Raw genomic sequence first — 14,173 nt, 5'->3', positions numbered from 1 at the left:
TATAGATCTACTCGCAAGTATCCTGAGCTACGCAATGGTGAAGGTACTGAGCCACATTCTCTAGCACAGATTGTAGTAGTGTTGGAAACTCGGCAGCCGTGCACCAACAACTCAATGACTCGACAGCAGTGTCACTGCCTGGATAGATCTTCCTCCATGGCTCAAATCAGCATCAGCACAAGGCAATCAGTAGCCCCTCCCCCTCTTCACCTCATTGACAAGCCGCTCCCCCTTCTCCAGGCGGTCTATATTCGAGACAAAGACATCAAACGCCCTGACCATATACTCGACTCCCAGTGCACTCATGTGCGGTGTCACCACCACATCTTCCCGATCCCACAACTCACTGCCCTCTGGCAGCGGCTCTGGCTCCGTCACATCTAGTGCCGCGCCCCTGAGCATTCCCCCATCCAAGGCCATCAACATGGCCTCCGTGTCCACGATCTTCCCCCTCGCGATATTCACCAGGATAGTCTTCGCCGCCTTGCCCCCGCCTGGCGCGGCGTCATGCAGGATCTGGAACTCCTCGGCGCCGAAGAGGCCCGTGGTGGCGGGCGTGAGCGGAAGGGCGATGATGAGCAGGCTCAGGCCGGAGCGCAGGAATGTGTGCAGCGATTCGGGGGTCGTGCCGCTGTACCAGGCAGCGGGGAGAGTGCCCTCGGGATCGCCAACGCCGGGCAGCAGGTAGCCGGTGTCACGCCGCGCCTCGGGGGTATTGCGTGGTGAAGCAGTGTAGGCGTGGATGCGGCAGCCCAGTGCAGTGAAGACGCGGGCGACTGAAAGGTGGTCAGCATTGTCAGAAGATCGAGAGGAAGGGAGGAGCAGGTCTCGTGGAACCAGAAAACTAAGCTTGAAGCAGACTTACTCTGGCGGCCAATACTCCCATAGCCGGCGATACCAACGGTCTTGCCCAGCCAATCGCTCATACTGCCCATACCACCTGGTAGTTCCGATGTGCCGCCCCAGTGATGATCGCGCTGCCACTTATGCATGGTGAAGGAGTGCCGGCTGAGGCCCAGCACAGAGGCGAGGACCCATTCGGCGATAGGTGGTCCATGGATGCCGGATGAGGTCGTAAGGGGAATGGTGGTTGAGGTGAATATGGGGCTGGACACGACATGATCAACACCAGCTGAGAGGAGATGAATCAATTTGAGGCTAGGCCACGGTAAGTATGACAGCGCTAAATGGGACCTAAGTGGCGCATACTTGGGGATATCGCCCGGATCATCAGGCAGGAGATGGAGTGTGAGAAGAATGGTTGCCTTCTTGTAGAGCGCTGATGACCAATCAGCGGTGCTGCACATCATGGGCAATGGCAAGAATGGCAGGGTGTGGGGATTGCGAGTCCTGCACTTCCACCTGGGCTATGATCATACCTTTCAACTCTGATTTACGCTGCTCGTCGCTCAGATCATCTCTATTGATCTGGATGAACGTCACTTTGAAGTCTGGGTAGCGTTTTTGGAGCTTTGCGAGATTGAAGGCCGACCGAGGTAATGGCACAGTAACGAGGAGGTCTTCCTTATCTGGACCGCCTCCCATTGTCGCGCGAGAGGAACACAATCGTGGGATGAATTTATAAGTCTAAAGCTCCAGTGTCGAAGTCTGGTCGAGATCGCGTTCGGATCGACTAACATGAGGACGTCGTGCCTAGTGGCAGTTGGAGAATCCGATTCATTGATAGACGAGTCAGCGAGACAACCCTCTCCGGTGATGAATAATGTGATTCTTGTGCTGTACTCGCTGCTCCGCCTGCTCGGCTATGCTTCATAAGTCATATCATACAAGCCTGAATCTCCACCAACGCCTTGCCATAAAGTGTCTGTCAGAAAATGGTAATCGATATCGTACTGCAATCCTCAAACATCACCACCAAGCTTTCCCACCGTTACCCATTGCATGTAGCCTTTCTTTTCATCACGCTTCTCTTGCAGGCCACTCCATCCGAGCTTTTCTTCGCCCATGAAGCCGACACCACCTTCACGAATCCAGATTGACAGAACGGCTCGAATCCACTGGAGCTTCTCGCGAATCTCGTTGGTGCTGACAACATCCGACTCGTTATTACGCAGAGCATCCGACATGATATCAGACAGACTTAGCGTCATCTGGTCTCGTCGTTCAAGCGCATCTCGGGTCAGACGACCGTACTTCGCTACATCTGTGGCATCGCCTGGCTCGAGATAGATCATGTCGACACAGTAGTCAGGAGTTCGTGTGCTCGTGTCTTTGTAGATGACGAGCTTGGTATGGTCCGGGAAGTTGAACTGCATGCCACCGTCAGCAAACCGCCACACCGTCACATTGCCGAGTCGCTGGTAGAAGTGGATGAAGTGCTGGCTGCTCTTGTTGGAAAATTCGTCCTCCTCCTCCGACTCCATGGCCTCATCCATGTCTTTCTTGTTCATGTATTTCCCTAGCTTATCGAGAAGCCCAACCTCTTTGAAACGCTCCAGTTCGCTTCCCATCAAGCCTGCCTGGGCCTCAACGATCGCTTCGGCTTGAGATGAATGCTTCTGCGCATCGAGGAGAAATTTCCGGGGTGGCACATCCAGTCGCACCATGTCGTTGAAGCTCTGAGCATAAAACTCAACCGCACGGGCTCGCTTGCCTTGTGGAACTACCTGCGACGTCGTTCCTCGGGCTCTATTGACCGCGTGGACCTTGGCGTTGCGCACCACAACGCATCCGCCTGCCTCAGATGCATCCACCTGCTTCTTAATCATGCCCATGGTACCATCCGTGAGCAGATATGCCATGCCATGTCTGCCAGAATAATCCACCCATTTGTCAACCCTTGGATAGGGAATGCGAGCCTTCATGCGACGACTGCTAGATCTGCCAGTCATGTCCTTACTGGAGCGCGGATTGAGAATGTCGTGAAGATCTTGCAACACTGCTATTACCACGTTGTTCGCCGTGTCAGTGACATAGGTATATGGATCTGATGGCGATATCAAAGCGGCTTTCTTGCTCGTTGCTGAAGGTGGCGTCGTGCTTGGCTTATCGGTAAGCCGTGATGCGGAGTCAGACCTGGGCACTATGTTATCACTTGAGACCGGTTTCAATGACCTTGTAGAAACATCACTGGAATGCTTCGAGGCTACTGAACTGGGTCTGGTGGTCGCATTGTCGCCGATTGCTGCGAGCTTCAGGCTGCGTGTTGTGTGAGAGCCCGTGCGGTCCTGTCTTCCTAGTGTAGCTGCCCGGGACGCGGGTCGTTCCATGCGATGGGTTTCTGCTGCCGAATCTAGTGAATTAGGTAAAGTGCTCGATTTCGGTAGAGGCTTGGACTCCTGGGTCAAGCTGCTTTGTGTTGTGCTGCGTGTTGATCTGGCACTAGCAGCGCGCACTGGTCGAGCTCTGAGAAGACCTTCTGTTGCGGTCACAGCGGGGTCTTGATCGATGGTTTTGGCCACAGGCTCGATGATTTGAGCGACCCGATTGCGATGCGGAACTGATTGCTGTCGCTGTGTAGCTGCAAAGCTTGGTACAGTTCTGGAGGAACGCCCGGGAAGCGTACCAGATGCTTTGCTCATTCCGGACTGTTCTTCGGGAATTCGTTCAAGCTCGTCCGATACTGGTTTACGTACCTTTATGCGCGTCGGCAAGCCTGATCGCTGCTGTTGTCGAGCTTCTTCGGCTTGCTCTTCAGTGATGGCGCTGTACAGGATGCCTTCGGGTAGAGGAATTGTTGGCGCAGAACCCGACTGGTTCTCTGCTTCGATCTCGATCAGAGCTGACATCCAGTGTTTCTCACCCACTCCCGGTCGAGGCGTGCCATCTGCTTTCCGCCCAACGCCCGAGATCCTACACATATTGGAATGAGTGATACCATATCCAGACTTGACCCTGTCACCCCTAGGATCGGCATTCAGGAGCCACTCAGGCTTCGTGCTCAGGCAAGTGGAATCGAGGGTGTCCGCTATGGTACCCATTGTGAAGAACTCGTGCTCCACCAGTGTGTCCATCTCAGGTCTGTCGGCAGAGTTGAGGTTGAGGCACGAGGCAACGAAATCCTTGGCTTGTTGTGGAATGTAATTTTTGCAGTCGATTTTCCATTCGTACTCGAGAGATCTGAGCTTGGTGTAGATTTCCTGCTGGGTCTTGGACTGAAATGGAGGTGTCCCGACCAGCATTGCGTAGGTAATGACGCCAATGGCCCAGGTGTCGACTTTGTTGTCGTGTCCTCGGGTACCAGATTTGCTCAATATCTCAGGAGCAATGTAGTTGGGTGTTCCACATAGTGTTGTCCTCCGGTCCTGATCGTCAGCCATCACCGCTGCCAGACCAAAGTCGCCAATCTTGATATTCATCCGTTCGTCCAGGAAAATGTTGCCCATTTTGAGGTCGCGATGAATGACTGATCTTTTGTGCATGTATCTTACACCACCACAGATTTGAATCATGAATCTCCTCACCTCAGGCAAGCTCAAACACGACCGAGCGCGCACCATCTCCGTCAGGTTGCCATTGGAGCATAATTCCAGCACGACGTACGTGTGGTTGTCTGATGTGAAGGCCCGGAGGAAGCCAACAATGTTCGGGTGGTTCATCTTAGCATGTATTTGTAGCTCGGTGCGGAACTTCTCCATCATCTTCCTCTGCTCAACCTTGGCTTTGACAACCTTCAGTGCGTAAATCTTCTTGCTGCGTAACGATTCTCCTTCGAAACAGACAGCGAACCCACCCTTGCCCAGTTTCTTTCCCACAATGAAGGTCTCCGGCTCTTTGCCAGGCTCGGTGATGGTAGTAGGTGGTCGCCATTTGTCGTCAATGCGATCGGGATTCGTTGGTTTGGCAGGGGGCTTCTCCTCTTTGGGTCGGGACGACTTCTTCATAGTACCAGTGCGAGACTTGGAGGGAACATTGGAAGATCGAGGCGAGAGGACCTCCATTTCGGCCGTGAGGGTGAACCGGGGATGCGGTTGCTATGCAGACAAGTGCATATAAACAGGACGGATGAGATTAGCAATAACAAAGTTGCATGGCGCTAGAAATTGAAAATGCGGCCTGCGAGTGAGCGGTGATACAGTCAAACGTCAAATCGTTGTTGTCAAGTCTTTGGAAAACATCAAGATGCAGATGGAAGGTACAATCATAGGTAGTTGTGGGGAGTCGCATGACCCGATCGGCAGGAAGAAACACCATGTTATTATTTCTCTACTCTCGGTCTAGTGCAGCCCCGTTGGAATTCCTGATGCCCCCCCGTCAGCCTTGCGTTCGGCCTTGGATACGACGAGTAGCCCGACAATGATTTTAATTGCTGTCCAACCTGTGACATTGCTACGGCTTTCGCCTCAGTCCTCATGGCGGAATGCTAGATGATGAGATTCACAGTGCCAGTCAACACATGCTCGCGGCTCCATATTTGCATCGTCCAACGACTCTTCTGACCCATCCTGCCTAAGCCATGTCACTTGCTCTCAAGTTTACCTCGCTCGCGATACGCACACTATCCAAACCAATAGCCGTGAGCTGCACTGTCGCATTCAGAATCTTTCGGTAAGTGGCTGACCGATAGCAGAATTTTATCAAGCAACAGGCTCGCGAACATCCGGGTTTCCGAGGAACATGCATAGCTTTCGCACAGCGCCTCCATCGGATAGATATGAGATGGCGAATAGGCCTTCTTCAAGATGCTGCAGCAATTGAAAGACAATCACAACGTGAAGCGGCTCGGGAAACAGCCAAGAGACATAAACACGAGATCCCTACAGTGAAAACAGAAGCACAGACCAAAGCTGATGAGGCAGCGGCTTCTAAATCCGCAAAGGACTCGGCAGAGCCTCCGAAGCCCAAGAAGCAGGAGCCTAGGATCAGACCATTGTCAGAAGCCAAGGCCATTGAATCAGGCGCCAACTTTATCAGCGAAACTTTCCTGTTTGGCGTGGCAGCCGCACTCATATTCTTTGAGTCATGGCGATCGCGAAGAAAAGATGCTGCACGCCGTGATGATGTGGCAGATCGTCTCAGCGACCTCGAGGAATCGGAAGCTGCAGCGCGGACTGCTCTGGTGGAACTGGAACGTGAGGTCCTCCGCTTACGTGCTAAGCACAATCTGGACGGCACCAAGCGTATTCTGCCGAAGGAAGTATATGAACCAAGAGAAGAGAACGAGGAGGTCACGAAAGGATGGATGACTCGGATAGCGGCCTTTATCGGCCGAGATATGACGGAGGACAAGGAGGCGAGAGATGCTCTGGAGACCAACTCACCAGGCCCAGCAGAAAAGATTCTGGCCAAGGCAGACAAGGATCTCGAAGAGAAGAAGAAGCAGCGTGAGCGCGAAGCCGAACTTGCCCAACAGCAGGCTTCTGAGACAAAACCACGAGAGAACAGCTGAAGCAACGATTGACAGACGTTCCCTAACGTTTCCAAGTCCTGGCGAGAAGCTTCATGTGCGATGCTGGAGACTTGAAAAGTCCCTTGCGGGACTCTTGCCTCAGATCAGCCTCACTCGGGACTCGCCTGCACTTGGCGAACTGTATCACCACCTCATCTCAACTTGTAGATACAAAAGATACCCAACTTCTGAATGCAAATGCATTCAACAATTCATCATGGAGCCATCTGTTGTCCGTCCTCGTCCAATCTGGAAGTCTACTCGGCCCAATGACCCAGCAGGAACCAGCTCTCCGAATAAGAACACATCGACATCGCAGAGGACTGATCGTCTGAGCTTCGAAGTTCAAGTCTCAGCCACTGTGGTCACGGTCGGCGGAGTAATACTCGAAGATTCAGACCTCGCAACAAACCTGGCAAGTTCTAAGATGAAGGACTACTTTCCGGAAACACAGGCCAATGTCAACGTGGTTGTGCTTGTCTCGACTGGAGCGTCTGGCAGCGATCCTAGGGACCGTCTACGATGCTTGTTGGAGGTGCAGATGCTGTAAGCACACTGCGCTTCCCCAGTTCGCACATTAATTCCACTAGACTCCTCGAATATCGGCCGCTGCCTGTGCTGGTAGTAGATTGCGTCGCAGAAGGGGAGGCAGCGGTGCGCCGACAGCTTTCGAACAGCTCGACAACGCTGCCACCAGAGAGATCACCCACAGCGCTGATAGCTCACGCCACGGCGTCGGCTCCTGCCAAAAAGCTCTGGCAGCAGGATGCAGCTAGCCTCAACAGTATCTTCACATCTGTTAAGGAGCTGGAGACGGGCACCCGAACAGCAGAGGGGCGGGCACTTATTCATGACTTCTTGGATCCTAGCACAGCCCGAGATGTGATCGACTTCTGGGAGGACGAATACCTCGCGATGTAATAGACGGCTGACAATGATGGGCGATCCTGCAGACCTCAAAAAACTCTAGTAGACATTAGCCACCGTGGTATCACTATTTTCTGCTACACGCGTCCCATTAAGGCGACAGTGAATTCACTCAATCAGATACAATTGGCTTGCGCGTCGTCTGCCGTGGCTGTGCTCGCTTCCACCGCGCCATTCCGGCGAATCTTGGCCGATGCTGTCATAAGGCTGCGATCTAACCACCGAACCACCGCCTCAGCCTTGATCTCTCCAGGTTGGGCTGCGAAACGTGAGCGCTCTCAGATTCTCTCCCTCTTTCTCATACATCTCATTTGGTCGATACCCACCAAAAGCCCTTTGAGGCTGTCCAGCGTTCTTTCTGTCCCAATTCATGACCTAGCACAGCCGGCGCATCATCATGGTAAGCCCCGCGGCTCTCGGTCTGCAACACTGTTGACACGGCGTAGGGTCAAACGAAGCGCCGCGAGGGCAAGTCCCGCGTACCAAAGTCCTCCCTTTTCGGCGGGGGCAAATCCAACGATGCCGGTGGAAGCGGCCAACCCCAGATCAAAAAGGCCGCTTTTGAGATCACCAAGAAGAAGGAAGTGGGCGTTTCAGATCTCACACTTCTCAGTAAGGTCTCCAACGAAGCGATCAACGACAACCTGAAAAAGCGATTTGAACATGGCGAAATCTACACTTATATTGGCCACGTGTTGGTCTCGGTCAACCCGTTCCGGGACTTGGGTATCTACACAGATGAGGTACTCGACTCATACAGAGGGCGCAACAGACTAGAAGTCCCGCCACACGTCTTCGCGGTGGCTGAGTCGTCATATTACAACATGAAAGCGTACAAAGACAACCAGTGTGTCATCATCTCTGGAGAGTCAGGAGCAGGAAAGACAGAGGCGGCAAAGCGGCTCATGCAGTACATTGCCAGCGTATCAGGAGGCACCGATTCAAGGATCCAACGGACGAAAGACATGGTTCTGGCCACGAACCCTCTCCTCGAATCCTTCGGTAACGCGAAGACTCTCCGAAACAACAACTCGTCACGATTTGGCAAGTATCTCGAGCTAGAGTTTAACGAACAGGGTGAGCCAGTCGGTGCGAAGATCACGAACTACCTACTAGAAAAGACGAGAGTGGTTGGCCAGACACAAAATGAGCGGAACTTTCACATCTTCTACCAGTTCACGAAAGCTGCGTCGAAAGAATACCGCGATACCTTTGGTGTTCAAACTCCGCAATCCTACCTCTACACAAGCCGATCGAAATGTTACGATGTTGACGGGATCGACGACACTTCCGATTTCGCGGAGACTTTACAGGCGATGAAAATTATTGGACTGTCGAAGGCGGAAACGGACAACATCTTTCGTGTATTGGCCGCTATTCTTTGGCTTGGAAATGTCACCTTTCGCGAAAACGATCAAGGTGGCGTCGATATCGCCGACCAGTCAGTGGTAGACTTTGTCGCCTACCTGATGGAGGTAGATTCAGCACATGTCAACAAGGCGCTGACCATCAGGATTGTCGAGACTGCTCGTGGAGGTGGCAGACGTGGTTCGATATACGAATCTCCCCTGAACCCGGTTCAAGCTGCGGCAGTAAGGGATGCTCTATCTATGGCACTCTACTTTCACCTGTTCGACTGGATCGTCGCGCGCACGAACAAGTCGCTACAAGCACAGGGTGCCGTGAAGAACACGATCGGTATTCTTGATATTTACGGCTTCGAGATCTTCGAGCGAAACTCCTTCGAACAGCTTTGCATCAATTATGTCAATGAGAAACTTCAGCAAATTTTCATTCAACTGACGCTGAGAACGGAACAGGAGGAGTATGCGCGCGAACAGATCCAGTGGACGCCAATCAAGTACTTTGACAACAAGGTTGTATGTTCACTGATCGAAGACAAAAAGCCACCTGGTGTCTTTGCCGCGCTTAACGATGCTTGCGCGACTGCACACGCTGATTCAGGAGCTGCGGACCAGACATTTGTCGGACGACTGAACTTCCTATCGCAAAACCAACACTTTGAAAATCGTCAAGGTCAGTTCATCATCAAGCACTACGCTGGTGATGTGCACTATGCCGTGCCTGGTATGACCGACAAGAACAAAGACCAGCTGGCGAAAGATCTTCTGAATCTGATCGGAGAGAGCGGCAACCCATTCGTCCACGAGCTCTTCCCCAATCAAGTCAACCAGGACGACAAGAGGCGGCCTCCTACCGCAGGTGACAAGATTAAAGTCTCTGCGAATGAGCTGGTAGATACTCTCATGCAAGCACAGCCATCCTATATTCGGACGATCAAGCCGAACGAGAACAAGTCCCCGCGGGAGTACAACAACGAAAATGTCATGCATCAAATCAAATACCTTGGTCTGCAGGAGAACGTCCGCATTCGGAGAGCCGGATTTGCCTACCGTCAGACTTTCGACAAGTTTGTGGAGCGGTTTGCGCTACTGTCTCCCAGATTGTCGTATGCTGGCGAGTACACATACACTGGCGACGTCAAGACAGCATCCAGGATTGTCTTTGAGGATACGAGCATTCCAAAGGAGGAGTGGCAGATGGGCGTAACCAAGGCCTTCATCAAGACTCCCGAAACTCTCTTTGGCCTCGAGCATATGCGAGACCGTTACTGGCATAATATGGCAGTCAGGATCCAGCGTGCTTGGAGAAATTATCTCAGATATCGCGCCGAGGCAGCGACGCGTATTCAGCGCTTCTGGCGCAAGTCAAAATCCGGGGTCAAGGAAATCGAGTTCAGAGATCAGGGCCACCGACTACTGCAGGGCCGAAAAGAACGTCGGAGGTACAGCTTGCTTGGTTCTCGACGGTTCTTTGGTGACTATCTGGGTCTCAACATGCCTGGTGGTGCTGGCCAAACACTAAGGAATGCCATCAATCTAGGCTCCCAGGAACGGGTCGTCTTTTCCGCACGTTGCGAATTGCTAGTCTCTAAATTTGGTCGATCCTCGAAGCCGATGCCTCGAATCTTGGTCTTGACCCAGAAGTCTGTCTACATTGTCAATCAAGCCTTCGTCAACAACCAACTGCAAATATCCGCTGAGAGAACCATCCCAGTTGGCGCAGTGAAATACATTGGATGCTCTACACTGCGAGATGATTGGTTCTCTCTTGGTGTTGGATCTCCCCAGGAAGCCGATCCCCTGATCAACTGTCCTTTCAAGACCGAGTTTTTCTTGCAATTCAAGACGGTCGCTGTTGGTGGCATGAATCTCAAGATTGGTGATGGTATTGAATTCAACAAAAAGCCTGGCAAGCCTACCGTGGTCAAGGTTATGAAGGATCCGCAGGTGCCTCGGGACGACATGTACAAGTCTGGAACAATTCATGTTGGTCAGGGCGAGTCTCCACAGTCTCAGTCGAAGCCAACACCTCGCGGTAAGGCAGTGGCCCGGCCCATCACAACAGGAAAGCTGCTTCGCCCAGGTGGCCCTGGAGGTGCACCAACCAAGAATCGACCCAAGCCAGCACCTCGCCCCACGCCAGCAGCTAGACCAGCAGCGGCGCCAGCGGCGGCGGCAGCAGCTCAACCTCGGCCCGTACCAACCCCTGCTGCGAATGGGATCGCATCTCATATTCGCAACGAGCCTGCAAATCGTGCGCCACCTCCTCCGCCACCTCCAGCTGCGGCTCCTGCGCCGGTTCCATCAGGCAAGCCACAAGCCAAGGTCAAGTACGACTTCAACACGCCTAACGCAAACGAATTGTCCATCTCTGTGGGACAGATCGTTGAGATTGTGCAAAAAGAAAACAATGGTAAGCTCCGGTTCCTTTCCATGCTGTACCCAATACTAACAACCTTAGGCTGGTGGCTGTGCAAGAACCTGACTACGCAAGCCCAAGGTTGGGCGCCTGCTGCGTATGTGGAAGAAATCCAAGAATCGCGTGCACCTCCGCCTCCACCTCCGCCTCCTGCTGCGCCAGCGCGTCCAGTCCCCTCGGTTGCCGTGAACGGTTCTACCGCCGCCGCAGCCAAACCGACACCGCCTGCCCCGCCTGCAAAGAGGCCTGTAGCGGGTGGCAGAAAACCAATGCCACCGCCAGCACCAGCTAGAGACAGTCAAGCCAGTTTGGGAAGCATGGCGACAATGAACTCCAATAGTGGTGGATCGGGCGCGAACTCCGGGAGGAGCACGCCAAACAGCATTGGAGGAGGTAGTCTAGCAGGTGGTTTGGCGGAAGCTCTGAGGGCGAGACAGAGCGCGATGAGCGGACAGCGGAAGAACGACGACGATGACTGGTGATGTCAAGCACGAGTTACGGAGTCTGTGGCAGTTAGGTAGATGGCCAGAAAGTCGAGGGCGGTTGATGGCAGTGGTGGCGGTTTGGGAATACCAAGGCCCCACCAGGCAGCAACGAGACGATAGAACGACCCATTCAATCAATGAAAGCGATGCGTCCTTGCTTGATTGTCGCCTCCTTTCATCCTGTTGTACGTGGCCGACATCCCGTTCTAGAAGCATATGCCTGGCCGAAACCCCACCCTTCATAATAGCCGTGCCGCGCCACTGCCTCCGCCCCACGGGCAGCCCGCTGGGGATTTACCACCACCATCAGACTGGTCGAATTGGAGACAGGACGCGCCTCCGGAGTACGTCCGCGGTGTGGGGACTGTAAGCAATGGAGAGCGTCATGTACAGAAACCCGACGACCCCACGGCTCGTTGTGAAAACCAACGATATGCCATCGTTGGCTATTCCGGCTAAATTGGAAATCGTACCACTACTCCCACCGGGTCAAAGATGAGGGGGTTCTTCGTTCTTTGGGGTATCAACGGGGCTCTTTGGGTGCGAATGCGTTTCCACTGGCTGAATACAGTGCTTTGAGTTGAAGACGGAATTCGGCTCCTCGTTGTCACTTCTTTGAGCCGGGCTTCCAGTACGGTGAGTGGTTGGATGTACCGTCCAGGCGCAGGAGGACGTGTGCAGGCGTTGAGCGCCTTTTGACTGCTGACCTTTTGCATTTACTTGCTGTATATATCCACTAATCCCCAGACTACCCCAGTCCGTTCTCTCACAAGACCGAAGCGGACACTGTTCCTGCTACTCCAAACGTCCACCGGCCATCGTGCTGTTCATCCTCGGACGCTCTACGACATACCGTGAACGGCTAGAGACTGGGAATCGCTGCCACCATGGCCTCTCCTACCATCTCTCAGCTCCTCGAACACCAGAAGCCCAAAACGCTCAGCCAAGAGCAGGTTGACTCTTTTATGAAGCATGGCTTCCTGCGCATTCCCGGCGCCATCATCCCAGAGAAAGGCGAGATGTGGACTAAGAACGTTTGGAACCGGCTAGGCATGTATGTCTCTTACCCAGGATGCTTAAACAACGGCCCATTGGCCCATGCTTGCCTCCGTCTTCCCTGTAGCCATCAAACCAGGACCACTTTCGCTGACAGCCTCAAGGGATCCAAACGACGTATCGACGTGGCATACCGAGCGCACCAACATGCCACAACATCATCGCATTCCTGTCGCCGAAGTCGCGCCCGCTGCCTGGTCTGCCATCTGCGAGCTTTGCGGCGGCGAGGACCGCGTCTCGGATGGCGGCCGCCAGTGGTCCGATGGCTTCATCGTGAATCTTGGCAAGCCCGAGTACGAGGGCAAGCGAGTCATGCCCAAGGATTTGGATAACTGGCACGTTGACGGTGACTTCTTCATCCACTTCTTAGACAGCCCCGAGCAGGCACTGCTTGTGATCCCTTGCTGGTCCGACGTGGAGAGCAACGGCGGTGCAACATGGATTTGTGACGAGGGCCCGGCCAGGATAGGGAAGCATCTTGTACGTCTTCACTGTGCAGCAGACCTAACATGACTCTCTCGGCTGACAAAGGGACAGTACGACCACCCTGAAGGCGTCACCCCTCGCATGAGCCCACGTAGCACCGACCCCGACCAAGGCCGCGGCACCCTCGAGTTCTTCATCGAGACCGTCCGGCAGTGCCCAGACGAGAGCTTCCACGAGATGACCGGCAAGAAGGGCGACGTCATCCTCATGCACCCATTGATGCTGCACTCCGCGAGCAAGAACGCGCGGCGCTTAGCTCGTAAGTGTGGCGCTCTAGATCCTCTCACAATATGAACTCACCTTCCCCCCACCCCCCTGCACTGCACTCCCATACGCCAGAAAAGAAAACTAACACACACTTCCACCCAACAGGCATAATAACCAACCCCCCCGTCTCCCTCACCTCGCCCTTCGTCTTCTCCCGCGCCAACCCGGCCGACTACAGCCTGATCGAGCTCAAGACCATGGCGGCGGTCGGCGGCGAGCACGCGCCCGAGATGTTCAAGGACTGGAAGATCACGCGGGAGCGCGAGCTCGTGGTGCCCGAGCGCGTGCGTCGTCAGCAGAAGATGCTGGCCGAGGAGAATGAGCGGTTGCGCAAGTTGGGGCTCATGGGCGCCGACGAGGGCATTAGTCAGGCGCCGCAGATCTTTGAGGTCTCGAAGGCGGGGAAGGAGGCTAAGGTTGGGGCTTGAGATGGAAGGGTGGGAGGTGGGTGAGTCTTCCTTTGTGTCTGATTGATGCGTGTGGGTACGTATGGAATGCAAATAAGTATATTTTATGAGATCGCGGCTCCTCCTCTTCTGCAATTTGCTCTCAAGTCTCCTTGGATCACTTTAGCGCTCGTCTTCGCAAAGAAGCTGTGGACTCCTGCAATGGAACTGGGAATTCGGTGGACACTTGCCCTGGTGTTGACTGTGGTCCATTGTGGTTTCGCTAACTACTGCCATACCCCCGTGGAGGCTAATGGAGTCATCAATGGATATCAGTATCTAATGCTATCAGATTCGGCTCCAGCACTACCACCGTCTCAAGAGACTTCAGCCCCAGACCCACGTCCCATTGATACGCCGCGCTCGACCATGCA

General features: G+C 53.9%; 6 protein-coding genes across 6 annotated transcripts; 4 read left to right on the top strand and 2 right to left on the bottom strand.

Moving 5' to 3' along the window:
• Nucleotides 1-186: 186 nt before the first annotated feature.
• HMPREF1541_07871 (uncharacterized protein) lies at nucleotides 187-1,545 on the bottom strand (the record flags this gene model as incomplete). The annotated part of the gene is made up of 4 exons (XM_008722194.1): nucleotides 187-776; nucleotides 866-1,158; nucleotides 1,210-1,279; nucleotides 1,380-1,545. The coding sequence occupies 4 exons, from the start codon at nucleotides 1,543-1,545 to the stop codon at nucleotides 187-189; spliced, it is 1,119 nt and encodes a 372-aa protein (XP_008720416.1).
• Nucleotides 1,546-1,862: 317 nt separating this feature from the next.
• Nucleotides 1,863-4,901, bottom strand: HMPREF1541_07870 (uncharacterized protein; the record flags this gene model as incomplete). Its single annotated transcript, XM_008722193.1, has 1 exon — nucleotides 1,863-4,901. The coding sequence occupies one exon, from the start codon at nucleotides 4,899-4,901 to the stop codon at nucleotides 1,863-1,865; it is 3,039 nt and encodes a 1,012-aa protein (XP_008720415.1).
• A 515-nt stretch (nucleotides 4,902-5,416) lies between these two features.
• Nucleotides 5,417-6,349, top strand: HMPREF1541_07869 (uncharacterized protein; the record flags this gene model as incomplete). The annotated part of the gene is made up of 2 exons (XM_008722192.1): nucleotides 5,417-5,476; nucleotides 5,531-6,349. 2 exons carry the CDS (start codon nucleotides 5,417-5,419, stop codon nucleotides 6,347-6,349), a joined length of 879 nt encoding a protein of 292 aa, XP_008720414.1.
• A 217-nt stretch (nucleotides 6,350-6,566) lies between these two features.
• HMPREF1541_07868 (uncharacterized protein) lies at nucleotides 6,567-7,270 on the top strand (the record flags this gene model as incomplete). The annotated part of the gene is made up of 2 exons (XM_008722191.1): nucleotides 6,567-6,895; nucleotides 6,940-7,270. 2 exons carry the CDS (start codon nucleotides 6,567-6,569, stop codon nucleotides 7,268-7,270), a joined length of 660 nt encoding a protein of 219 aa, XP_008720413.1.
• A 403-nt stretch (nucleotides 7,271-7,673) lies between these two features.
• Nucleotides 7,674-11,541, top strand: HMPREF1541_07867 (myosin-1; the record flags this gene model as incomplete). The annotated part of the gene is made up of 3 exons (XM_008722190.1): nucleotides 7,674-7,676; nucleotides 7,723-11,053; nucleotides 11,102-11,541. The coding sequence occupies 3 exons, from the start codon at nucleotides 7,674-7,676 to the stop codon at nucleotides 11,539-11,541; spliced, it is 3,774 nt and encodes a 1,257-aa protein (XP_008720412.1).
• Nucleotides 11,542-12,431: 890 nt separating this feature from the next.
• Nucleotides 12,432-13,781, top strand: HMPREF1541_07866 (uncharacterized protein; the record flags this gene model as incomplete). The annotated part of the gene is made up of 4 exons (XM_008722189.1): nucleotides 12,432-12,598; nucleotides 12,705-13,080; nucleotides 13,138-13,345; nucleotides 13,459-13,781. 4 exons carry the CDS (start codon nucleotides 12,432-12,434, stop codon nucleotides 13,779-13,781), a joined length of 1,074 nt encoding a protein of 357 aa, XP_008720411.1.
• Nucleotides 13,782-14,173: the final 392 nt, after the last annotated feature.

Source organism: Cyphellophora europaea, assembly GCF_000365145.1.
Source record: "Cyphellophora europaea CBS 101466 unplaced genomic scaffold supercont1.8, whole genome shotgun sequence".
NCBI lineage: Eukaryota > Fungi > Ascomycota > Eurotiomycetes > Chaetothyriales > Cyphellophoraceae > Cyphellophora > Cyphellophora europaea.
This window is presented reverse-complemented; position numbering and strand designations above follow the sequence as displayed.